The 27,112-nt window shown below is 50.2% G+C and overlaps 1 protein-coding gene across 6 annotated transcripts in view; it reads right to left on the reverse strand.

Annotated features, from left to right (window-relative positions):
• Window positions 1–509: 509 nt before the first annotated feature.
• Window positions 510–27,112, reverse strand: part of AK8 (adenylate kinase 8) — a 132,205-nt gene continuing 105,602 nt past the window's right edge. For all 6 annotated transcript variants that reach the window (XM_070251989.1, XM_023629214.2, XM_023629220.2 and 3 more), the window contains 2 exons: window positions 2,002–2,082; window positions 510–842 (listed from right to left, as the gene is read on the reverse strand). In XM_070251989.1, coding sequence (XP_070108090.1) covers window positions 605–842; window positions 2,002–2,082 — 319 coding nt within the window. In that variant the 3' untranslated portion in view covers window positions 510–604. The remainder of the gene's footprint in view (window positions 843–2,001; window positions 2,083–27,112) is intronic.

Genomic DNA, 27,112 nt, shown 5'->3' on the forward strand with positions numbered 1-27,112 from the left:
CCACAGGTGGCTATTTATATTCAAATTAGTGAAAATTAAATACAATTTAAAAGCCATCTCCTCAGTTGCAGTAGCCCCGCTCCAAGTGCTCAAGAGCCGCCTGCAGCTGGCGGCTGCCGTGCTGGACAGCACAGAGGGTGGCCAGCACTCCGGGGGGCTCCCGGGCGGCACTGCTCCGGACACAGGAGCTTTTTTAAAACCACATTTCTCGAGAGCTGCCTGTGTGCCAGGCCCTGTGCTGAGAGCCGTGCCTGCACCACCCCCTCGGATCCCGCAGCAAGCCCCTGAGGCGGGGACCGTTAGCACCCCTGCTTTGGTTGTGAGAAAAGAGAGGCTCCGAGGGTTCGGTGACTCGTCCAGGGCCGCACCGCACGTTGGTGCTGGAGCCGAGACTCATGCCAGGTCTGACCCGGCCTGCTTCACTGCCTCCCTGGCTTCGCCTGTCCTGTGTTCCCAGACCACAGAAGAAGGCCGTCTTCCAGGCACCTCACCTCCAGAACACACGAGACTGCCCCAGCATTCTTTATTGGCCTGGCTGAGGCTCCAGAAGGTTGGGGTGGGGGTTGACTTTGTTTCCCTGGGGGATGCTCCTGGCTCTGAGCCCTCATGGGACTTTCTGGGGCAGAGGATTGATGATCCCGCTCTCTATGTACTCGAAGACCGTGTAGGGGTCCTGGTCCCCGTTGATAGTGAGGGCCTGCCCATAGAACTCCTCCAGCTCTGCAGCATTCCTGTAGAACAGGTCCATTTTGAACTTAACATGCTCTTCGGCATCCTTTGGGTTCTGCAGGAGACGGTCCTGGATTTCCGTGGTTGGGGGTGGCTTGTACATGAGGTGGTACCTACGAGAGAGGAGGGGAAGCAGGTGACCCGTGGTCCAGCCCAGAGGGCAGGGGAGAAAGGGGCCCTCTGTCCTCCTGTTGACCAAGTTGGTCACCAGCACCACCACCATGAGACATTTACTGTGCACCAGCTGTGTACACACCCTCAGCTGGGTCCGGGGGCTACAGAAAGACCCAAAACATGGTCCCTGCCCAGGGGAGAGGGATACAGACCAATAATAGGAGGACAGAATAGAAAGATACATTGTGTCAATTCCTTTCCTTCATTCCCATCCTTTCTTCTTGCTTCCTAACAACATTTCTGAGGCATCTGCTATGCGTCTGGCAGGACACCTGCTATTGACGATGCAGCGGTCAGCAAGGCAGACGCTGACTCTGTTTATGGAGCTTACAGTCAGATGGGGCTTTATCACAACAAACGTGAGCGGGGATGACAGGAAGTGCCACAGACAGTCATTGTTGGGGGAGACCCCAGGGGCAGGGTCATCATGCTTGACATGGGTCAGCGAGAGATGTCCCCCAGCAGCAAGGATGCGAGAGGAGCCCATAGTTTAGAAGAAGCCTGGTGTTTCCTTCCTGCCCCTCCCTGCTCCACTCCTGAGTCGCTGGTTACCAGGGAGGACGGAAGCTTCCACCGCTTCGTGACTGTGGGAACTTTAAACCATGTTTCAACACAAACGCAGTGATTGCACTTGGTCAGACTGGAAAGCAAAACCAGAATTTCCCCCTCGTAACTGTGGGAAGGCTCACAGGCGAGCTGGTTCCCATGGGGATGTGTTTGTACAGCAACCACGCCTGGGACGCACTGCAGTGAGGGCAAAGGCCCAGTGAGGGGCGCAGGTGACACCTGCCCAAGGCACCATTTCACATGCTGAGTCAGAGCTGTTACCCAGACAGAGTGGGTGAACATTCCGCCAATTTCTGTAGAGCCCTGGACATTAATTTCCTGGCTACTCGTCCAGGCAGAGGATCGACAGACGCTGCCAGAGGAGCTGGCTGGATGAACCCCCTTTCTAGAGTTTCTGTCAGTAGTCACCAGTGGCACCCCTGGAGCCATCCTGCCGTGGCATCGGTCAGCCAGACTGAGAGAGGAGGCTCCCTAGCGGGGCCTGGCTCCTGGCGCCCTCAGATGGCCACCCACCGGGAGCCTGGCACAAACCTTTCTCCCGTGATGGGATCGGTTCTTCTCAGGGTCAGCCGCTCAAGGACAGAATCGAATGGCACATTCAGGAAGAACACCCTGCAGGGAAAGAATCAGCCCACGGTCAGCCCATGGTCAGCACACAGTCAGCCCACTGTCAGCCCACAGTCAGCCCACGGTCAGCACACAGTCAGCCCACGGTCAGCCCACAGTCAGCCCACAGTCAGCCCACGGTCAGCCCATGGTCAGCACACAGTCAGCCCATGGTCAGCACACAGTCAGCCCACTGTCAGCCCACAGTCAGCCCACGGTCAGCCCACAGTCAGCCCACGGTCAGCTGGAGAGAATTGCAGGCTAGATTCTCGTCCCTGAGACCAGGTGGGCATCATGTCACGCACGCACGTGGGGGGAGCCTTGGGAGCCGTCTCTCGGGGGCCCCGGGGTACCAAACTCTCGGTGGTCCCCGGGGATAGATGCAGGTGGGGCTCCTGCCGTGGAAGCTCTCTGCAGCCCTGATTCAGGGACAGCTCCCAGCCCCCATCACTGGTGGGGTGGGACTCCCTGGGGTCATTCTTCTGGTGAGCTGTTGGGGAGCAGAGCCCGTCCTTGTGGGCGGACAGCGTGTTCTCTGGAGTCACGTGGACTTGGGTTAGAATCTCACTTCCACCATGAACCTGCTGTGTGACCTTGGACCGTGAACACAACCTCTCTTGGACTCAGTTTCCTCAACTGTGAAATGGGCTAAGAGTCGCCCAGTGTTGAAGATTACGAGACAGAGTATGTGGCGAGCTCCATGCAGGGCGTGTGCATACCCGGAGCTTGAACCCAGCAGCTAGTGCCACGCTTTAGTCACTGCCACTGCTGGACACCCTCCCCGAGGGTTTGGGCTCCCCGACTGCCCCACGCCCTCCCTGGAGAGGTAGGGCTGGTCATCCTGAGCTCCCTCACAGAGGAGCCCAGACCCAAGGGAGCAGGACCCTCCAAGGTCAACGGCCCAAATCAGAACCCAGTGGGAAAGCCCCGGCGTTCACCTCCGATAACGGCCAGAGGGCCTGGGAATATGTCTCCTGCACCCCAGTGTAGATGGTTTCATCCCCCTGTTCTGGCACTGGAACCCCATATTTATATAAAACCTGAGGAGAGAGCTTCTCAATCGGGGGTGATTTTGCCCCGAGAAGACATTTGGCAATATATGGGGACATCTGGGTTGTCGCAACTGGGGCAGAGGCCAGGAATGCTGCTAAACATCCCACAGTGTGTCGGAGTGTAGGACAGCCCCCACCACACAGACTTACCTGCCCCAATGTCAGCAGTGCCAGGGTTGGGACAAACAGGACAGGCGAGAGGTGCTGTCGCCCTGGCTGGGAGAGGTAGGCTGGGGGCCGGGGCCCAAGTGTTCGTGGCTCCTGCCCACGGATCTAATCCAGGCCCTGTCTTCTAGCGTTAAACCATCTCAGTTTGCTTTTAAAAAGTAACTTCTGGAATATTCCATTGCTCACTTACTGTTTACTCATTTGTCCTTTAATTAATTCATACATATATTTATTGAGTGCCTGCTGTATGCCAGGCACTGTAGTAAGCTCGCATGTGTACCAGCCCAATGTATGGAACTGAGACATGACATTTAATAGAGTTGTCATTGTTGACATCAGGGTTCGATGACTCATATGTGCAACTTCCAGTGGGGACATCAGTGACAACAAACAGCCCCTGTACACCCAAAGCCTTGCTCATTTCACTTTCAAGTAAACTCAGGCAAGAAGCACATCTAAGTTAACAATAAAAACACACGTAAACAAGATTCCCACCTTAGCTCTCAGGGTGGGAGTCTTTTTAGGATGGCGGCTCTGGCTCCTCCAACTTAGTGAACAAGAGAAGCCCCTCACTGTCATCCTGGGAGTTCACCAGACATGTTGATCGGGCTCCCAAGACACCAAGCTTTGGGGGGTCCAATGGGACACTGGTCCTCATCGTAGCTGGACTAACCTTTTAGGCCCAGGTGTCACCTCGTAGGCCCAGAGCAATGACCAGCCCCAACTAGTGTCCTGACACCCATGAATAAATGTGAAGGCCTGAATACTGAATTAGTCACACACAGTTCTAGTGTTCTATTTAAACTCTCTCTGCCTACTGCCTGATTTTTTTTCATCCCAGCCAAAAGACTCCACTAACTGGCAGAGTTGAGAATGATGCTAAATTCCAGGTTTGGAAGGGATCTTAGACATGTTTCCCTAATTCTCAGCGACCAATTGCACCAGAATCCCCTGGGGAGCCTGTGATGCAGGATACTGACGCCCCTGGCCCAGAGCGTCTCGTTTGGCAGGTAAGGGAGGGAGCCCAGTCTTCCCCTAGCGACTGGAATCGGTGGCCTTGGGGAACACCTGGCCCAGGGGTTCTGAACCAGGGCCCCCTGCAGGTCCTGGGTCCTCTGGAATTAGATACAAATTCTTACCTACATGTGTTTTCTGGGAGGGGATGGGTCCATGTTTCTCAAAAGATTCTCAAAGGGGTGGCAGTTCTTTTTTTAAAGATTGGCACCTGAGCTAACGACTGTTGCCAATCTTCTTTTGTTTTTTTTTTTCTTTTCTGCTTTTTCTCCCCAAATCTCTCAAGTGCATAGTTGTATATTTTAGTTGTGGGTCCTTCTAGGTGTGGCACGTGGGATGCCACCTCAGCGTGGCCTGATGAGTGGTGCCATGTCTACCCCCAGGATCCGAGCCAGTGAAGCCCTGGGCCGCCTCAGCGGAGCGCGTGAACTTAACCACTCGGCCACAGGGCCGGCCCCTAGGGTGTCAGTTCTTAAAAATGATCATGAGTCACAGGTCTGAGTCATAACCCTGTGTTTTGCAGAGAGATGAAGCTGCGGCCTTGGCAGACTATGCGGATGTGACAGAGCTGGGCTGCCCACATACTGCATGCAGTCCCCATACGCTGCTTCCATCTACTGATAGATGCACGTTAACTTTCCTGATTCCTCTGGGGAGCCACTCTGATGCCCTTTATCCCTGTGACTCGTTTGGAGTTAACTCACCGCTGGGCTGTAGGGCTGGGCATGTGGGAGGCCCAGATGTGGCCTATCCAAGTGCCGGCTCCTCCTGGGCACAGGCATCGTATCAGGATGTAGGCTGAGCCAAGCCAGGCCAATGAGAGGCTGCCCCACAGCTTGCCAGAGAGAAAGGAGCTTCATTTTTGCTGGGGCTGATAAGCTAATGGTATGGGAGCCTGGGGTTGCCTGGGGCCTGCATCCAGAGAGAGCCCACCTGAGAATGAAGCCCACCCCGAGAGAGCAGAGATATGGCGAGAGACACTGTTTGGGGCACTGGATCAAGCTGTGCCTGAAGCCAACACACTCCTCAATGTTTCCCTGACATGAGCACATAAAATTTCTTTTGCTGGTTTGAGCTGGGTTTCCTGCAATTGTTATCCAAAGGACACCTAATATATCTAGTCTCTCCAATGCTACTTGCTTCCGGAAAATGTGTGAACTTTAAAAACTGTGAGTCTCTGAACCAAACATTCTCTCTCCTTCAAGGCCAGCTTCTCCCACTGTCTTTCTCCTCCCTCTCTCATTTTGTCCATACTGTTTGCTGAGGTTCACTTCTGCCCAGCTGTAAGAAACCCCTCGCTGGTACCTGCTGACAGCTGCAGCCGCCCCTCCACAGAGCGAGCACAGTGGCTTTCCCAGCAGCCTGGGGGCCAGGGAGGAGCCATTAAAATCCACTTGTTCCCTGCACACGTTCTCCATATAATATCCATTCACAACATGCCGCAAAGTAACAGCCACCAGATAGAACATGCAAGATCGGGGAGCGTCTGAACATGGGGAGCACAGGGGTTTCAACACACTTTTATCCCTTACACTCCAAACATGCTGGCCCCCCCTCACACCTAGGACTTGTGAGCAACAGCAACACCAAAACACGGCTGTCACCGAGGCTGGCGGCTGACGGTGACGCTCTGGATGCCGACGCCAGTAGAAGAAAAGGCAGTTTGGAAATCCCTGATAATTGACGCTGCTTCATAAACAAACAAGCCACAATTGAAAGATTTTTAACCCAGCATTTCAAGACCGCTTGTCGTCATTCAACGGCTTGTGGAAGGCTGGCAAGATCAGAAGCACAGGGACACCAAACTGGAAGTTGAAATGCATTGCTGGGAAAAGCCTTGCTGGAGAGGAACCGTGCTTCCCTGCTGGAAGCTTCTGATTAGCCAGGCTAATGGTGCCACAGCGCCAGAGCAAGGTGGCGGGTGCAGCCCAAGCCACTCCACAGAGAAATGCTGCCCTACGTGTGTCCCCACTTGCCAGTGTTTTGTATTCTGTGCTCATTTACGGTAACAGAGCCAGGCAAGGCAGCACGGTGAAAGCAAAGAACACTGGAAGCAGGGCATGCCGGGCAGCGCCCCTCCTGGTGTGTGAGCAAAGGGGGTGCTTGGATTCACCAGGGGTGGGAGCCACATCTGCTCTGGGATTGCAGAAGCTCAGGCTGGTGGATGCCTCAGGAGGGAGGTGGAAGGTACCTTGGGAGGCCTGTAATCCCTCACTACTCAAAGTAGGGTCCCCGGACCAGCAGCATCAGCACCCCTTGCAAGCTCCAGCCCCACAGCCCATCCACTGAATCAGAGTCTACCTTTAATAAGATCCACAGTGACTCGTACGCACATCACAGTGGGAGAAGGGCCACTCTGATCCCATGGTTCCCAGATTTGTCTGATGATGAGAATCCTCTGGAGGGCTTATCCTAAATACAGGTTCCAGGAACCCCTCCCAGAGCCACCAAACCACAACCTGCAGGGGCGGGGCTGGGAGACTCGTGTTTGTAACTCAGCAGCTCAGGGCATTCTCAGGCTCAGGCAGGCGTGGGAACCGTGGCTCTCTTCTGAGGTCTTACCCTTGACCGCACCCTGGAACCACTGGGGAAGATTTGAGAATACTGGGCCTGGGCCTCACCCCCTTGAGATTCTGCTATAATTGGCCCAAGGTGTGGCCTGGGAATGGAGATTTTTTTAAAGCTCCTCAAGTGATTATAGTATGTAGCAAAGGTTGAGAACCACTGCTCTGATCCAACGTGCTCAGTGTACAAGGTGGGGAAACTGAGTCCCAGAGAGGTGAGGGCTCACTCTGCCGCCCAGGGCATTGGCGTCAGATATCCAGTGACAGCAGCGATCTGGACCCACCCTCCTCTGTCCCTCTGGCCATGCTGCCTGGGGCTCTGTTTGGGGAGCAAAGGAAGCCTTCCTCCTCAAAGGCCGTGAAACTCACCCCCGGCTCCAGAGCTCAATTCACCAGAAACTGAGGGATGGAACTTTCTCTGGATCCATGGATAGGTTTGGTAAATTGAGAGACATGATGTATACTAAATGACTTTAAATAAATAGTGTTCGGTCGTGTCCAGAGGCAGGGGCCTGCCCTGGTTAGCCTCTTGATCTCAACCAGTAAACCTCCACTGTGTGCAAAACTCTACACAAAGCACCACACGTTAACACAATGAGATCCCACTCCACACCCCTCGGGATGGCGATTATCACAAAGCCAGCAAACAACAAGTGTCGGCAAGGATGAGGAGAAAGTGGAACCCTTGCACGCTGCTGGTGGGAATGTAAAATGGTGCAACTGCTGTGGAAAATGGTATGGTAGTTCCTCAAAAACTTAGAAATAGAATTACCATATGATCTGGCTATTCCACTTCTGAGTATACACCCAAAATGAGGGAAAGCAGGGACTGGAGCAGATATTTGCACACTCAAGTTCACAGCAGCATGATTCACAATGGCCAAAAGGTGGAAACAACCCAAATGTCCATCAGTGGATGAGTAGACAAACGAAGTGTAAGATTATTCAGCCTTAGAAAGGGATGAAATCTTGATCCATGCTACAACATGGATGAATCTGGAAGACATTACACTAAATGAAACAAGTCACACACAAAAGGACAAATATTGTATGATTCGACTTGTATGAGGTATCAAGAGTAGTCAAATTCATAGAGACATAGAGTAGAATGGTGGGGCCGGGAGGGGGCTGGGGGGTGGGGATGGGGAGTTGCTGTTCAATGGGTGCAGACTTCGAGTCTGGGACGATGAAAGAAGTCCTGTGGGTGGACGGTGGGGACGGTGCACAACAATGTGAATGTACTTAGTGCCACTGAACCGTACACTTAAAAATGGTTAAAATAGTAAACTTGGGCTTAACAACAAAAAAACAAACAACCCGATCAAAAAATGGGCAGAGGACATGAACAGACATTTCTCAAAAGAAGATATGAATATGGCCAATAGACACATGAAAAGGTGTTCATCATCGCTAATCATCAGGGAAATGCAAATCAAAACTACACTAAGATATCACCTTACACCCGATAGATTGGCAAAAACATCCAAAACCAAGAGCGACAAATGTTGGAGAGGTTGTGGAGAAAAAGGAACCCTCATACACTGTTGGTGGGAATGCAAACTGGTACAGCCACTATGGAAAACAGTATGGAGATTTCTCAAAAAGTTAAAAATAGAAATACCCTATGACCCAGCCATCCCATTACTGGGTATCTATCCTAAGAACCTGAAATCAGAAATCCCAAGAGTCCCTTGCACCCCTATGTTCATTGCAGCATTATTTACAATAGCCAAGACGTGGAACCAACCTACATGCCCAGAAACTGATGATTGGATAAAGAAGATATGGTATATATACACAATGGAATACTACTCAGCCATAAAAAAAGACAAAATTGGCCCATTCGCAGCAACGTGGATGGACCTCGAGCATATTATGTTAAGCGAAATAAGCCAGTCAGAGAAAGACGAACTCTATATGACTCCACTCATAGGTGGAAGTTAATATATTGAAAAGGAGATCTGATCGGTGGTTACCAGGGAAAAGGGGGGGTAGGGGGAGGGCACAAAGGGGGAAGTGGTGTACCCACAACATGACTAACAAAAATGTACAACTGAAATCTCACAAGGTTGTAATCTATCATAACATTAATAAAAAAATAAATAAAAATAAAAAGTTAGAAAAATTAGAAAAAAAAAATAGTAAACTTTGTCATGAATATTTTACCACAAGAAAAAATAAGCACTATGATGTAGTTAACAGGCATTATGGTGAAGGCGGGGGGAGGGGATGGTTCTCTGGCCTTGAATAAACTTACAATTTAATGAGCTTCTGAATATACACATGTATATAAAAAAGGGATGAACCAAAATATATGAGCCATAGGATAGTACTAATTCCACACTAACTATAACGCCGATGCTATACAAACTTTCAGAAAGTAGAAGAGGACAGAATAGAACTTATTTTATTAGGCCATCTTTCCCTGATACCACACAAAGACACTAGAAAACTATAGCCCAACATCCCTCATGAATGCAGACGCAGAAATACTCAATAAAATATTAGCAAATTGAATCCAGCAATATATAAAAAGAATAATACATTACAACTAAGTGAGGTTTAGCCCAGGAATGAAAGTCTGGTTCAACATTTGAAAGTCAATCAATGTAACTTACCATATCATTCGTAAATTAAAGAAGAAAAACTATGTAATCACCTCAATAGATGCAGGAAAAGCATTTAACAAGATTTTACATCAATTCCTGATTAATACTCTAAGCAAACTAAAAATAGAAGGTAACTTCATCAATCCAATAAAGGATATTTACCAAAAAACTACAGCTAACATCATATTTAGTGGTGAAAGACTGACTGCTTTCCCCCTAAGATTAGGAACAAGGCAAGGACGTCCATTCTCACCACTCCTACTGAACATCACCTGGAAGTCCTGGATAGTGCGACAAGACAAGAAAAGGAAATGACATGCATACAAATGGAAAGGGAAGAAATAAAACTGTCTCTATTTGCAGATGACATGATCGTCAAAGAATCTTCAAAGAGGCTACTATGACTAAGTAAGTTTAGTGAGTTCACAGGATACAAAATCAATATACAAAAAATAAAGTGACTTTCAAGATGCTAGCAATAAACAATTGGAAACTGAAATTTAAAAGTACCATTTACAATAGTATAAAAATGAAATCCTTAGGTGTCAAGCTAACAAAATACGTACAAGATCTGCATGATGAAAACTACAAAACACTGATGAAGCAAATCAAAGATTTAAATAAATGGGGAGCTATACCATGTTCATGGACTCTGAGACTCAATATTATTGAAATGTCCCTCCTTCCCTAATAGAGCTATAGAATCAATGCAGTTTCAGCAAGGTTTTTTGAATATTCTACACAGGTTAATTCTAAAATTTATATGGAGGGTATTTCTGGAAGAGAATTAGAATCACTAAAACAATGTTGAAAAAGAAGAACAAATTGATTTCAGGGCTTACTACAAAGCTACAATAGTCAAGACAGTATGAGTGTTAGTGAAAGGCTAGACACATGGATTAAAGGAACAGAATACAGTTTGGAAATAGACTCATACAAACACAGCCAATTACTTTTCAACAAAGGTGCCAATGCAATTCAATAGAGAAAGATGTTTTTTTACCCAATGGTGCTGGAACAATTAGATATCCATATGCAAATAATGATCATAATAATCTTAACCCAAGCCTTACACAATACACAAAATTTAAATCAAAATGGATCATGGACCTAAATATAAAACCTAAAACTATTAAACTGCTAGAAGAAAATCTTTGTAACCTTGGGTTAAAGATTTCCTAGATATGACACCCAAATCACGATGCATAAATGAAAAAATTGACAAATTAAATTTCATTAAAAGTCTAACAATTAAAACCTTCAGTTCTTCAAAAGGCATTAAGAAAATGAAAGATATGCCACAGACTGGGAGAAAGTATTTGCAGAACACATATCTGATAAAGGATTTGTATCCAGAACACGTAAAAATGTGAACTATATGCACCACAAATGACATACGGGGCGGGGCACAAACAGGTCCCTTACTACCTTGTATTTCCAAACTTGATAATCGAATTGGGAAAGTCTGGTTTAGGAAAACAGTTTCCTGAAAAAGGCTCAAAGGGCTTCCTCCTTCCCCAGTTCTTTCAAAGCCTGGAGGGCCGTGCTGAGCCTCCTGGAAGGCAGGGTACTGTCTGGGCTTTAAATGAAGACTCTGCCTCTGTCTCTCAGAGCCCTTTCTGGGCTGGAGCACACGCCCAGAGCGCCCTCTTACAGGCAAGCTGTAGCAACTCTTGGGCTTCCGGAGAATCAAGGAGTCTTCTCTCAAGGGGCAGTCTGCAGTGACCACCACTGAAGCAGGGAACCAGAGAGAATGACACCGTACAGGAACACTTAGGATGGTCTGCTCATCTTTAACTAAAATGGTTGCCCATGACACATTGGAAAGGTGGTGTAGCCGGCCCTGTGGCCTAGTGGTTAAGTTCGCGCGCTCCACTTCGGGGGGACCCAGGGTTTCGCCGGCTTGGATCCTGGGTGGGGACATGGCACCGCTCATCAAGCCATGCTGAGGCGGCATCCCACATGCCACAACTAGAAGGACTCACAACTAAAAATACACAACTATATACCGGGGGGCTTTGGGCAGAAAAAGGAAAAATAAAATATTAAAAAAAAAAAAGAAAGGTGGTGTAACAGAGACGCTGTTGCGAAATTAGTCCTCGTGCAGTGGCAACCTGTGGGGTGCTCACAGAGCACAAAGCAGGAGCGATCATTTTTTACAGACTTGTCATGGCCTCCGTCTAGTCAAAGGGCAGAGCGCGGTAGCGTCCGCGTCTAGAGACAACTGCATTTGGGGACGGCAGGGAGGAACAGGCAAGCTGTTGGAGGAAGCTAATGGGAACGAAGGATGAAACTGAGCTGCGAGTGGCAGGAAGAAGGGGACTTTGCAGAGTCAGGAGAGGAGGTGCAAGTGAATTATGCACAGACTCTCGGAACATAAAAAAGAATAATTGGGTCCCCACACCCCTCTTGATGCGGGGTCGGTGAGCCGAGGAGTCGAAAGAAAGATTTCTTAGACTCTCAAGATCTGGCAGTAGTGCTCTTTTATTTAGAAAATAGTGTGGAATAGCATGGGGACAGGACCCATGGGCAGTCAGAGCTTCTGCTGCCGCCGCTTCTGCTGCCCCCGCTGGCATGGGGACAGAGCCCATGGGCAGGCAGAGCCGCTGCTGCTGCCCCCGCTGGCATGGGGACAGGACCCATGGGCAGGCAGAGCTGGTGCGTGGGGACAGGACCCACGGGCAGTCAGAGCTCCTGCTGCTGCCCCGAGTTGAGGGTTAGGGCTAATTTTATAAGGCATAGGTATATGATTCATCTCTTTACAAGACAAAGGAAAGAACATGAAAAAAAGTTAAAATGGTATCAGTGCGGGTGGGGTCTGGTCATTGGGTGATCCCATGACTTTTAGACAAGAATCAAATCGGATTAAGTAAAGGTTAGAAAGGTTAGACGCCACCACCCTAAACCAGTTACATGAGATTGCCAGACAGCAACCAACTTAAGTTCTTGCCTCTGGCATTGACCAAGAGCCTCTAGAGATAAGACCATCCCCCCCTCTTCCTGGCACAGAGAGGGAGGCATCTTCACAGATAGAGGTTTCCCTTAGAAATGTAAATGTTTCCCAACAAAGGGGCAAACAAATTCCACTCCTTGGAGCCTGAATCTCATCTGTAGTTTTAAAACTAACCAGCCTAAAAATCCTCATCATAAGCCATTTTAAAATTAAGCAGCCTAAAAATCCCCATCACTCTGAGCACACGAGGAGTGAGCGGTCTGAGGACAGGTGCTGCCTTGTTCCTGCTGTATGCTGCATCTGGGGTGTGTGGTAAATGCTAAACAAATAGTCCGTTAATGGGTGGATGTCAGCACATGAGGAAAGCAACCGTGATGCCGTGGGAGGCCTAATTCCTCCTCACAGAGAAGCACCCATCAGCTCAACGGGACCGGCCTCCTGGTCCCCCCCGCAGGTGCCTGGGCCGCAGGTGCAGGCTGCAGCTTCCCACCACAGCTGCTGTAAAGACCGTGCAGTGGAGAGCACAATGTTGGACAGAGTTTGGACACAAGCCCTCCCTGGAGTCTGGAAAAGGTACTGGCCAGAATTTTAAAATTTTTACTATGTACATTTTTTTGCTCCGACAAGAGTCCAATTTGAAAACTAAAGGCCAAACATCTCCACTTCATTTTAAAACCCGGTGCCTCCCACCTGCCCTCAGGGGGCACCTGCGGTATTCCCCCACTTCCCGTTCCCCGCTCCTTAAAAAAAGAGGATCCCGCTGGCCATTTCTTGTTTAAAACTAGGCATAATTGATAGTGGCAAATCTCCCCTGCGTGCGTCTAAAACCTCTCCAGGGGCCAGAAGAACACTCTCGCTGACTGTCATTAACTGGGAAATTAGCCGCACTGCTGGCAGCTTACCACATGCCGTACGAAACGCAGCAGTCTGGTTTAGGGAGAATGACCCCAGGATCAAGTTCTTGCACAGTCGCTCTCCATTTTAAAATCATCTTAAAATTTCTGCCTCCTTCACCACGGGGAAGAAAGAGAAAAAATCCTTGGCACACTGCCACCCAGACACTCCCCAGACAATCACAAAACGCAAATCATTGAAAGTCAGAAAGTTCTGCAAACTTTTCCCAAAGAGAAAGGCAAATGAGTTGAAGGCAAAAATGACAGTAGACAGTGGAAAGCTAGCCAGGACTTCAGAAGCAAATCCTTTAGCAGACTTCCCAGTGGACCTAAGACGTCCTGGCCCATCCTTGGCATGAGGAAGGGGTAGGGAGATCCAGCAGGGGTAGAGGGTACAGTAGGGGCAGAACTTTCTGGTAAGGCTCCCCCTGTGCAAGTCATCCATGAGGATGCACAAGACTTTGGCTTTGGGGCAGGAAACAATGTGCTTGAGATGTCACGTCCCTGGGCCCAGGAAGCCATGTCAACAAGATAAAGACTTGTTCTGAGCTCTTGGCAGCTCCTGAGATTTTTAAGTATCTTAACAGGGGCGTCTTTATGTCCTCAAGTCTATTCCCAATGACTGGTCAGACTTTATTATTATTACTATTATTTAAAAAAAGAAAACAAACCGGTGCCTGCTTTTGTGGTCTATTTAATCAGTACAACTTGATCACGATAAATGCATCCTGTACAGCTGAGGGTAAATTCAAGCATTCACAATAGAACGCAAATAACACTTTGTTCAGACCACTAGTTTTCTATCCTAACAAAACGCCTGTGCATTTCTAGTCAAAATGGGATGGTGTGATGGTTAATTTTATGCATCAATTTCACGGGGCCATGGGCCGCCCAGATTAAACATTACTTCTGGGAGTGTCTCGAGGGTGCTTCCGGATGAGATTTGCATTTGAATGAGCGGATTCACAAGACTGCCCTTCCCAGTGTGGGTGGCTCATCCAACCCACTGAGGGCCTGAGTAGAAGGAAAAGTGGAGGAAGGGAGGGTTCATTCCCTTCCCGCTCTCCTCCCTTGCTGCCTGCCAACCTGAGCTCGGCCATTGGTCTTCTCCTGCCTTGGACTGGATTACACTGCTGGCTCTCCTGGTCTCCAGCTCGCTGATGGCAGACGGTGGGACTCCTCAGCCACCACAGCCTCGTGAGCCAGCTCCTCATGATCAATCGATCAGTCATTCTCTCTCTATCCTACTGGTTCTGTTTCTCTGAAGAATGTTGACTAACACAGATGGGGGGAGGGGAGGTCAGGAACTTTCCCGTTGGGGGACCCTCTTGTTTGAGGTGAAGACAGTTTCTAAAGGAAGTGATCCCGAGACACACTTGGTGATTTGTGAACATTATTACAACAAATAAATCATGACATGAAATATGTTCACAATATATTGTTAATTGGGAAAAATGAGATTATAAATCAGGCAGTATTGTTTTATCCCATTTAAAAACTGTCTAAAAAAGACTGAACATTAAGAATAATGGATAACCCTTATTTTTTATCTTTAGCTCCACTTTCTTTTTAAAATGTTTTATATTATACGACTGTGCAAGGAGAAACAAACCAGAGTTTTCCTTTATTTTTTCAAGCCAACTTCTATTAACACGGGAAGCAGAGAGGAAAGAATGTTGTGTGCATGATCCGAAAGAGGCCCAGGCTCCGAGGGGAGGAAGGGCAGGGTGGCAGATGGAGGCGGAGTCAGGAGGTAGAGGCAGAAGAACAGGCCCCTTACAGAGGTGGGAGACACACTCTCCACTGGGCCTCACACAGTGGTCTGCAGCGGTGGGGGGCAGGCAGGGGCTCCCAGATTTGTAGCATTTGCCAATTTCCCTGATGTGAATACTCCCAACAGCCGATTTCAAGCTGCCAACATGACGTCACTGAACGTGGAGCTGGGAAGAGATGTGCACAGGATCTCAAGGGCTGGTGCAAGCGTTCCACAAGGAAGGGATTCCTGTTCCCATTTTACAGGAAAGGGGCCGGCCTCAGACAGCCCCTCTCTATCAAGGCCTTGTGTTTTAGGCCAGGCATTGTAAGCGTGCTGTCCTGCTGAACCCTCACAACACCCGTATGAGGTATAGGTACTAGCATTACTCCTACTTTTCACGAGAGGAAGCGGACAGGGCCCAGAAAGACCAGGCACTTGCACGAGGTTACATGGCTAACAAGTGGCAGAGACTTGAACTCAGGCCTGTCTGCACCCTTACCTGTGCCCTTAACCACCTGCTGCAGTTTGTCTGCATCACACAGACCACTGTGGGCTGAGGGACCATGTCTAGCGGGCTGAGTCCTTTGCTTTGAACCATCTCCAGGTACGCAAGACAGGAAACAGACATTTTGGGGGAGGTGGGATGCAAGGAGAATAAAGCGTTCTCAGAACACCCAGAATGAGCAGGCCCGCAGGAAGAAACCCACGACATGCGGGACTTGGCCCGTGGCCTGCTCCTCCTCTGCACTCAGAGACAAAGGACAGAGGCCTGCATGTGTTGGCCTAATCAAGGCCCAGAGCTGGAAGCATCCCACCCCCTCGGGGGCCCCATGCCTCCCCCGCACAGGGAGCCAGGCACAGGACCCCACCCAGGCCTTGGGAAATATGGCTGATGAGTGGTGGTCTTCACCCTCAGGGCAGCACTCTCAAACAAGGCCTTTGTTATTAGCTGCCATGCTGGGAGGGCTAGGGGAGAGCTAACAGACCCAGGTGTCCAGTGGGAGCGCTTCTTTGAGGTGGCATCTGGTGTGAGTGTCCTACTCTCAGAAGACTGCGGGTCTGAGGGCCCCAGCCTGAGAGCCCTCGCTCCCATCTGCCTGTCCCCAAGGCTCCTGGCACCTGGTAGTCCCAGTCTTCCCCTGCCATGGGGGTGGGACTGCCCTTGCCCCCCATTTTCTGGAGATCATGGGCACAGTGAAACACCCACCAAAAGACTGGTCAGTCTGTGCCAGGTCATGGCGCCATCTGTACCAGTGGCTCTCAGCCTGGGTGTGTGGGGCATAGGAGAACACTTTAAAAATTCTGGTGAGCATCTCTTCCGGCCCCAGGCAAGCCCTGGGTCCAAACTCTCCCAACATTGCCCTCTCCCCGACATCTCTTATGCCTGTGCACACTTAGTAAGCTAGCCATCAGTACAAGGCACTCACCTTGGTGGAGCCACAATGACTCTCAGGGGCCACTGGGCAGCCACACTCATTGCTCTCTTTTCCCTTGGTCACCTTTCAGCTCTGTGTCTGTGCCTGAGGGGGCCTGGCTGGTCTTCTCCTGTGCAGGAAGTTCTTGTGTGTTCTAGGAAACCCACCATCTTTCTTGGTGGCCAAAGCCAACTACACCTTCTACCTCATACTCAGAGCACTTGTAGCTACCCCAACAACCGCTGGCTTAGGGTCCCCTCTGACAGTGGGAACCTTGATCAACACAGATCAACACTGGGGTACGCCTGTGTGGACACCAGTTCAGATCCAGTGGTTGGCAACAGTCCCAAAAGAACATCTGAGCTGGTGAACAGTTTGTCAGTGCCTTGTGGTGTGGTCGACGCTGAGATGATCCATCAGATCCCCCTTCAGGACAGAATTTGTGGCTCAGCTGTAAGGAGTGTGGTCAGCTGACGGTCTCCCACTCTAAGTATCTTCAGGGACTTGAGCCCTGGATTCCTGTTTTTAAACATCTTTACCCAGATAACTCACCCCTTCAAAGTATACAGTTCAATGATTTTTAGTATATTTTCAGAGTTGGGCAACCATCAACACACTCTAAATTTAGGACACTTCATCACCCCGGAGGAAACCCTCTGCCTGTGAGCAGCCCCTCCCATCGCCTCCCCTGGACCACATACCTTCTATCCCTGTGGGCCTGCCTATTCTGGACATTTCACATAAAAGGAATCACACGATGTGTGGCCCTCCAAGTCTCTACTTAGGAGAACAAAGGGAAAAAAAAAAAAGAGTACCTCGTAAAGTTATTTTAAGGATTAAACATGACAATCCATATAAAGTGCTTAATGCACAGTAATAACACAGAATATCCACGCAGGCCCACATGCAGGCATCTTTCACTGGCCTGATGTTTTCAAGGTCCATCCACCTGGTAGTGTGTGTCAGAACTTTATTTCCTTTTATGAGCAAATGGTGTTTCACGTTATGGATAAACTACATTTTGTTTATCCATTCACCAGTTGATGGACATTTTACCCCAAGGTTTTGAGCAAGGTCACACCCTTTTGGAGGTGGTCCTTGCCCAGTGACTGAGCACAGAGCAGTACCAGGGCCTGACTTTCTGCCCAGTGCAGCCCTCCCTGAGTAGGCAACCTGGCTTTGGATCTCCCTGTTGGGCCAGTGGCACCTGGGTCGGGCCTGCCTCCTGATCCATTATCACACGAGCCAATTCCTGAGAATACGTCTTTTCTATATATACAATACACATCCTATTGGTTCCGTCTCTGAAGAACCCTGACTATCACAGTGGCGGGGCCAGGACTTGAACCCAGGCGGCCGACTCCAGTGTCCGAGCCATTGGTCGCAGCACTCCACTGTGAATCTGGGGAAAGAAGGAGGAGGCAAGGAAGCCTTGGCGTCTCCCTGCCCAGCACAAACCACAGACCCCGGATGTGCGATTTAACTGTAGCTCCCTGGGGCTGCGCTGCACGGCCGCCCAGGTTCAGAGCCAGCCGGAGTCAATGCCGTCTTTCTCCACTTTCAGCAATCAGCTGGAAGGGATGTGAAGCAGGGAATGGGGCACATGCTCTGCCAGGGAGGCCTCTGCCGCGTGCCCTCCTCTCGTCTGAGCTGCCATCGGGCAGACACCCTGGGCGCTGCTCTAGGAGCAGGGATCTGCTTTAAGGACCAGAAAGCAGGGTGTGCAAGATCTGGGCCCTTGGGCCACCTGGGAAACAAGTGCATTTCCTTGTCACCAGTCCCCGGAAATGGGGAGCAGAGGGAGGGGTGGCTAAACTAATTTTGAGGTTTCTTTTCTCAAAGCCAGTCTCCATCAGTGACAAACATGCACCAAAATCTGTCCCTGGTGAAGAGTTACATAAGCACATCCCAGCGCTCCTCAGCCACACACCTTCTCTACCCACGGTCAGAACCCACTCTGGGCTTGAAGGGGCTGCAAGAAGCTTTAACCCTTTCCACAGCTGGAGTTTTCCTCCGTGAACCTCTCTAAAAGTGTTTTGTTTCTTTTGTTTTTTTAAAGATTTTATTTTTCTTTTTTCTCCCTAAAGCCCCGTGGCACATAGTTGTACATTTTTTTGTTGTGGGTCCTTCCAGTTGTGGCATGTGGGACGGCGCCTCAGTGTGGCTTGATGAGCGGTGCCATGTCTGTGCCTAGGATCCGAACCGGCGAAACCCTGGGCTGCCACAGCGAAGTGCACAAACTCAACCACTCGGCCACGGGGCCGGCCCCTCTAAAGGTGTTTTACTTCTTGGCTTCAATTTTAATCCTCTGCCTCTCATTAACCACCACTACCATCACCATCATCATCATCATCACCATCTTTGCAAAATTACATACTTAGTACGTGCCAGGCACTTGTACTAAGCATATTACGAATGCGTGTTGTCCCATTTAATCCTTGTAGGAAGTATATGACCCAGGTTCCATGATCCTGCCCTTTTCAAGGATGAAAGAACTCAGGTCCCCAAGAGGTTAAGTGGTGCATCCGGGCTGGGCTCCAGGTCCAGCTGACTCTAGGATGCTGTTTTCCTTCCCTGCTATCTTCCTGTACATAAAATAATTTTCTTGGTTCCCTGTAACTGTTAGAGCATTCCTGAAGCCTCTGGTGAGACTCGGGGAATGGAAAGTGAACCCTGAAGAAATGTAGGAGGAGAGCTAGTCGGGTGGGGTAGGGTGGGGTCAACACTGCTTATGTACCCCCCATCCTCAAGGCTCGCTGGACCCCACCTCAGGCTCCTTCAGGCCAAAGCCACCACCTTATCTGTGTCTTCCATCACCTAAAGGACATCTGGTTCCCCAGGGGTGGGACCCCTTCCTCAGTTTGTTTCCCTAGAGATGCTGTGCACAGCTGCCTCTCAGGGTTACAGATAAATAATGTGGATTCCAAAAGATCCTTCATCCCCAATCGCAGCTGCCTTGCCTAAGGAATCTGCCACCGTGTTTGTTAAACCCACACTTTAATTACTCCAAAATTATGTTAAATCCTTGCATAAATATTGCAGTGGCATCTTCTGCAGAATTTCATTACAGTAAGTTGGGTTGCCGCCAGAGCCCTTGGTTAAAAAGTAAAAGGAGAACAGACACATGCAAAAAAGATAGATATTGTTTTCAAAACAAAAAGGCGAGGTTATCCTTCGTCAGATCACCCAGGTGTCAAAGAGAAACAGACTGTCGGTAGCAGAAATCTCCCATTTTACAGACTGAAGGGGAAAAAAATGCCCTTCAGCCCTCCAATCTAATAGGTTTTCCATCTCAAAAAACCTAAATCTGATTAAATATTAATAACCAGTCGTATTAATTAAGGGGGAAAAGTCCATCAAGAGAACCCCAATATGTTTACAGTGTCCCCAGGAAACTGAGAAAATTCACAATCAAGTGTGTAAATGTTCTAAAAAAGGGTCCTGAATATTTTATGAATATTTGTCATAAAACAGAAATAATAACCACTGTGCAGAGCTATTAGAATTAATATTTATGCTGCCCGCCATGAAATATTCATGGGGACAGAGAAAGGGGGGCCCGTAAGACAAGAATTAATTTACACTGGGCTCGGTTTACCCGCTGGCTTGATGTTTAAAGACGGTTGACAAGCCTCCGTATGAATCCGCCAGTCACTTCCCGCAGCCGGTGGAGTGGAGGGGGTGGGGACGGGTCCAGGCTGCTGACAGCTCACAGATTGAGTTTCTGACAGCCTTAAAAAACCTAAACGGCCCCCCACCTTTTTTTCCTTCTTCCATTGCCCAAGGCGCTCTGTTCTGCCACCGTTCATCCGATCTCCCCTTCCATCTGCTGAAATTAACGAATTAATGAGCGCGATACGCTTTACAGTGGGGCCCTATGAATGTTTACAGGCGATTAAATTATAATGCGGGGTGGCTGTATAATTCATGAACCAATTAAAAGAAGTGTTAGTTGATTTGATGGGATGAGGACGTACAAAATGCATTTAACTAATGGGGAGCCACGGGCTGCCGAGGGCCGGCTCCCTCTCTCGGATTACGCAGCTAATTGCTGCACTTTATGGGGCTGTCACTGATAGCTATGCATATTTCATTGTTCTCAAATACTTCAATTGTGTGCGTCCGTGTCGTGGCTGTAATATGGAGAAGCCGGGCCAAACTTGGGTGTAGTTACAGTGGCCGGGCTGCGGCCGAGGCTCGGAAACCTGAGCTTGGGCATCGGGTGTCCCCCGCCATTAGGTGATTAAAAGGGCTCAGCCTGCAATCGGCTTTTGTTTTACTAACAATTCCGGATGCCGGCTTCCTGACAGTGGCAACACTAGGGCCCTGACCCCCTTCTCTGTGGGGGAGGTAGAAGGGGAAGTCTGTAGCCTTCTGTACTGTTCCCACCATGCCTGGCGACCAGGGTGCAGGGGTCCCTCCGGTCACCCTGAAGGTCCAGTTTCCCCCAGGGCAGTTCACCTGGGACACTTCCTGAGCTAAGGGTTTCCTCCAGGCCCAACTTTGTCCATCTGCACAAGGTGGCCACTGGGAGCTTCACTAAACAGTTAGCGGCAAACTTGGACCCAAATTCGAGGCTCTGTCAAGTGTGTGACACTTGGTGTGAGCTCCTTGGTGTGAGTTTGGACAGAAATCGCAAAGAAGAGCAAATGAACCCGCCCCGGGACGGAGTAAGATTATCCTGGTGCTCAGGGAGAGAGGGCCTGCTTCCACGATTCTGTGGGCGGAAGGATAGAGGAGGCAAAAGTGGAGCAGCGGGGGTGTCTGGTTCAGAGAGATGCCACCTTCACACCGACAGCCCCAGTTTCCTCCTCGAGGACTGGGGCAAGCTTCCTCGGCACATCCCGGATCACCTGAGCCCTGCATCAATGATCTGCTCATCTCAACAACCCAGCTGACTGACGGGCAGGTAGGTCCTCTGAAATGGTTCTACTCTCCCCTCTGGCTTCTAAGCTGAAGTCTACAATTCACATAAGCTAAACACACAGACACACATGACACACACACAATAAACGAAGGAAAAACCCTGTGGTTAACCTCTTCAATCCCCCTGTGGATGCCTAAAAGAGAATTCCTTCAGCTCCCACTTTCACACCCAGCGCTGTGAGGAGGCACTGGCCAGGGGCCAGAGGCTGCATTCCCCAGTCAACGCTCACACCTTTCTCCACACTCAAGAGCTGTGTGATGCTGGGTGAGCCTCAGGTTCCCCGTCTCTAAGTTGAGGACCAGGATGGCAATTGACAGTGAAGATTGAGAGGGCTCATTTGTGTGCTTGGTATTTGGTCTGGCATGTAATTAAGTGCCCCAACTATTTTAGCCAATAATATTATCATGTGATATTAGAGATTTCAACCTGTGCAATTAGGGAGGCTGATCGTACCACTTTTCTTCTCCACAAATGCACACTGCGGTTGGGGTCCACCTCCACCCCCAACTGCATATTGGATACTGTGCTGTCAAATGAAGCACCAGCGAAGACTACAGGAAGGCTGGGGAGTCAGCAGAACCTCTTGTTACAAGCACAGGGTGTCTCTTTGACTGGATCTAGGTGGGAAAGGTTGCGGGAACCCAGGGACGACAGGTGAGAAGAGCATCCAAACAGTCATCACTTCAAGGATGGAAGAAGAGCCAGCTGTAGACTAATAGAAAGCAAGGTAACAGCCCACACTATCTCCTCGGGGCCTCACATCTAACCAGCTCTGGGCAGGACTGGATTGAGTACATTCTGGTTTAAAACATAATCGAAGTATCATTTACCAAGTGCTTACCATGTGCAACCAACTGTCCTAAATATTTTGCAGACATGACCTTATATCACCTTTCAAGGTAAACATTAGTATTCTCAATGCACTAATGGGGAAACTGAGGCCCACAGGAGCCAAGCATCTTGGTTCAGGAATTTCTTCCAAGCAAATATTTGTACAAGTACCAAGATACATGGCACCATTTTCCATTGCTGAATTACTTATGATAGCAAAAAACTGGGGGCCGGCCCCATGGCTGAGTGGTTAAGTTCACGTGCTCTGCTTCAGTGGCCCAGGGTTTTGCCGGTTTGGATCCTGGGCATGGACATGCACTGCTCATCAGGCCATGCTGAGGTGGCGTCCAACATAGCAGAGCCAGAAGGATCCACAACTAGAATATACAACTATGTACTGGGGGCTTTGGGGAGAAGAAGAAAGCAAACTGGACACAATGTAAACGTCCAGAGAGGAAGGCTTGACAAGCTCTGGCACACCTGTACTCTGCGACTTTTAAAGAAAGAAGGTAGATCCAGGGCGTTGACAATGCAGAGAAGTTAAGACACAATCTTAAGTTTAAAACAAAAAGTTACACAACGCCATGTACTGTATGAGCCTGTTGATGTTTAACAGGATAAGTGAATCTGGAAGGATGTACCCCAAACTGGCCATAATGATTATTTTGGGGGAGGGCTTGGGACTCTGCTGAGATGTCTGCTGCCGTGCCCCCTGGGGAAAGCAGTGCCCGGCTTTGTTCTCCTTGGAGCCCTCCTCCCCCGGAGAAGATCACAAATGGATTGGTGTGTCTTTATAGTCTGCCGCTGCAGCCATGTGCCATGTTTGTGTTGTTCTCTACCCTATTGTCAGCTCCCGGAATGGTGCTCTGCACACAGCAGGTGCTCAATCAATGAGCACCTCCAGAACCTCATCCTCAGAACGGAGGGAGGTTCTTTGAAGGGTGGGTTGGCGCTGAGGGCACTTGGAAGAATGAGCAGGGACGGCCACAGCCACAAGCCCTAAGGGACACGCACTGCTGCAGAAGGCGACCACACAGGGTAGGCTGGGGTCGGCGTGAATTTCCCATCTTTTTTTCTCTCCACGACCTACTTCCCTGCCTTCCTTTGCTCGCAGTACTGACGCTCAGCACACTTTGATTGAGTTTCCGCCAGGTGCAGCTTCTTGGCCCAGGCCCTGCCCCGGAGGCGCTCATGGGCCAGGCCCTCGACCCCTCGCGTGCCCCTGACTAGCCTCCCCCTGCTCCTCGCACAGCCTTGTGGGGCCTCCGTCACCTTCATTTCCTCCATGCATCTTTCTCTCCAACTTGGAGGCCGCAGAGACCCTACGGGAGACACACCTCCACAGCATTCCTAGCACAGTTCAAAGGACTTTCCAGAACATTCCAACTCTGGGAAATCCCCTCTGGGCTTCCATTCCAGGAAGACCACTTTTCTTTCTTCTCAAATGTCTAAATATGACAGGAAGCTCTTACTTATGGACTAGCAAAGACATAGGCTCAGATTCTATGATGTCAAATGGGCTCCACCCAGCGAATCCCGTCACAACACAGTCCTACCTGACGCCAGGAGCCCCAGAGAGAGGCTCCCAGAGACCCCAGGCCCTCCCACATCTGCACCTGGCTTCAGGTTGCATCCGAAGACAAGTTACTAATAGAAGTTAGGTACGAACTGTATCCTGGACTTGACTGACGGCAACTGGAAGAAACTTCCATTTGGAGGGCTGAAGGACACCTGCCCCGGGAGGCCTCACCCAGAGACCAGCGCCGAGGCCTGGCGGTGCCCAGAGAAGGCTCCCCTGCCTGCCTACTGAAAAGCAACCAGGGTTAAACTGTTTATCTGGTGACGCTCCCGGGTTAAACTTCTTAAGTGAACCTACCTAGCAGGTGAAACCTGAGTTTCCAGGTAAAGCTTCTCCACGTCCTTGGCTGGGGACACAGGTCTGCAACTTAAAACTTCAGGGTTTTGATAGTTGTGTATGAAGTAAGCCTATTATTTGAGTCCAGAAGCCGACCAGTTCTGGCAGAATCGACCCCAAGGGCATCCCCTGTGAGATCCTGTGGTGGCGTGCTGGGTCCGATGAGAGAGATGCTCTCAAAGGAGCGCCGTGCAGCCCCTAACACGGTGAGGGGAGAGTGCTGGCAAACACGGGTTCACGACGGGTTCAACAGGAGAACGGGCTGTGATACGACCTGTGTAGTTAACACCCCGTTTTTGTAAAGTATCTCTAAACATGTTGGAATGTATATGTACCAAAATGGTTAACATCGATTATCACTGGCTATTGGAAATACTTTTACTTAACTACATTTTCTAACTGTTCTACAATACATGGATTCCTTATATAATAAAATGTTTGAAGTATACATTTACAGTACCTCACCCCCGACCGCCCCTCAGGCTCTCTGACCAGCTCCCCCATGCCCAGCCCAGCTGCCCTGGAACACCCTCGCCTCCTCCTGCCCCAGGCCTGAATGGCTCCTCCTCCTGCCTTCACATGGCTCGCTCCTTTTCACTCAAGTCCTAGTTTAAGCGACCCCTCCTCAGAGGCACCTTCCCCACCCCGTGAGCCTGCCGCCTTGCCCTTCCATTAGGCCGTGCCGTTTTAATTCCTCACGGAGCACTTGGTCTTCGTGGATATTTCTCCTTTGCTTGTTTGTATATTGTCTGTCTCCTCCCACGGGAATGTTTTGTTCACTGCTGTAGCCCCAGGATCTGGGACAGGGCCTGGCAGAGAGCAGCCCGCAGTAACTACTTGTGGAGTGGACAAATTAACATGTGAGTCCTTCCCATATGACCAGGAACAGCAGCTGCCCGAGGGCTCTGAGCTGAGACTCTGCATCAGGGAGTCGCACAGCAGTCCCAGGAGGAAGGAACCAATATGATGCTTCGCCTCTTTCAGTAATGAGGAGTCCCACGTTCAGAGAGGTGAAGTCACCTGCCAGTCACCCCCAGGGAGCATTCGTGTCCTCACCTCTGCAGTCCTGGGTCCTTTTCATCTTGTCCCTCTATTGCCAAGATGCCTGCCAGTGGGTAAGCCTGGCCCTGCAGGATGGGGCTTGGTGACCCTCTGCCTGGCGCCAGTGGTAGGGTCTGGAATTTCTACCTGGGAAGGGCTTGGGGCAGTGGCCTGGTTAGAACCACTCCGGGGATGTGTCTGCAGAATCACACACTCTGCTGAGATGGTGGGTGGGAGCTCGTGGAGGGGAGGGGCTGAAGCCACCCAGACTCTACCCCAGGTTCCCACATCCTTGGTAGGAAAGGGCCCTTGGCTGTGCTCTGGTGGCAGCTCCAGGACATGCTAGTTTCCTGGCTGGAGGACTGGTCCTCCCTCAGGTGGCCCTGAATGGCATGCCCTTCCTGCTTTGCTGGGGTAGAAAGGGCACCTTTACTGTGGTGGGACCTCCCCTCTGTGGAGACCACGAAGCCCCCCAGTGTTCCAAAGCACAGGAGACAAGTGGTCTCATTATTCATTCTGGCAGCCTCCTGGAGTGGTGCTAAGGTGACAATGGGGATGGCAGGCAACATGCACAAAGGCCTCCTTGTCAACTCTGAGTTCAGCACTATCATCACCTCCATTTTACGATGTAGAAAAGGAGCCTTGAGGTGAAATAACTGGCCTTGGTTAGTGCAGCAGAGAAGGGGCTGAGCTGGCATCTGAGCCGAGCCGGAGAGGCTGCGTCCCAGACCCCACACTCCTCACCACCACTCCACGCCTCCTTTCTCTAAAGGATTCACTGAAGGCAGACTCGGTCAACAGCTCCCAGAGAATCCACTCAGCTCAGCACAAACTCTGGGGAGGAAGAAGCAAGGATGTGGATGTCCAGAGTCTCTGGAATGCGAGAGGTCATGAAACAAGAAGGGCTGAGCAGACTGCGTTCTTTGACGTTTCTGAAGTACCTGGGCCAGAAGCAGGCACAAAGATGTATTTTGGTTCCAAATAGAAACAGCTATTTGCATTTCATTATCTTTGAGCAGGACTGAAGATACAAAGTGGGACCCATGATGGAGCGAAATCAGCTTACTGCAGTGTGAGCCCAAGGTGACATCAAGCGGCCTTTGAGATGAGACAGCACCCAGCTTGTTATGTTGTCATTGACCCACCAATGATTCTTAGCGATTAAGTTTCCCCAGAAGATCAGCCAGCACACAAATGAGGAAGCGCCTCAAGCCGGTCCCGCCCGATTGGATGCATCAGAAGCCTCTCCCCCCTTCACGACAAGTTTCCATAGTGAAAGGTCGAACTTTCAGCAACTGTACTCCTGCCACCGCGTTCTCTGCGACCGCTGGCTCAGGCGCATGGCTTATCCACAAAGGACCCTTCAGCAAACTGCAGCTTTTCTCTTCCTCCCTTCCCCCACCAGGCCTGTCTCACATAACAGTCCAACATTTTCCAATGTGATTCCACTTAAAGAAAAAGGCCTCATAGCCAAAACATTGCCGGCAGCCTGACTGGCCCTTGTTCAGAGCTGGTACTTTCATCGGCATCGCTCTCCTCAGGCTGACGGGGCGAGCGCTCACTGCTCTCGTGCAGGATATTTGGATCACAAGTTGGTTGTCTGAAATATTTAACAGGTTTTCGTACTTTCTGTGTCAGGGACCCGGAATGCCACCGTGTCCTCGGCACCCCCTCAATTGTTTTCTCGTCGAGGGTGTCTTCCGGAGTCGAATGCCCTACCCTGCGCCCCAGGAACCTCCCCAGGAGAGACTGCTGCGGGCTGAGCACCCTCAAATCCCCTCATGAAAGGCAGACCTCTGGGGGCGGGACCACGGGGGACAGGCCCAGCTCTCACTCATTCTGCGTCTCCAGAGCCTGCAATGTGTGCACAGAACACTTACCAAGGGCTTAGCCAGAGT

The sequence above is a fragment of the Equus caballus genome, chromosome 25 (genome assembly GCF_041296265.1).
Source record: "Equus caballus isolate H_3958 breed thoroughbred chromosome 25, TB-T2T, whole genome shotgun sequence".
Classification (NCBI taxonomy): domain Eukaryota; kingdom Metazoa; phylum Chordata; class Mammalia; order Perissodactyla; family Equidae; genus Equus; species Equus caballus.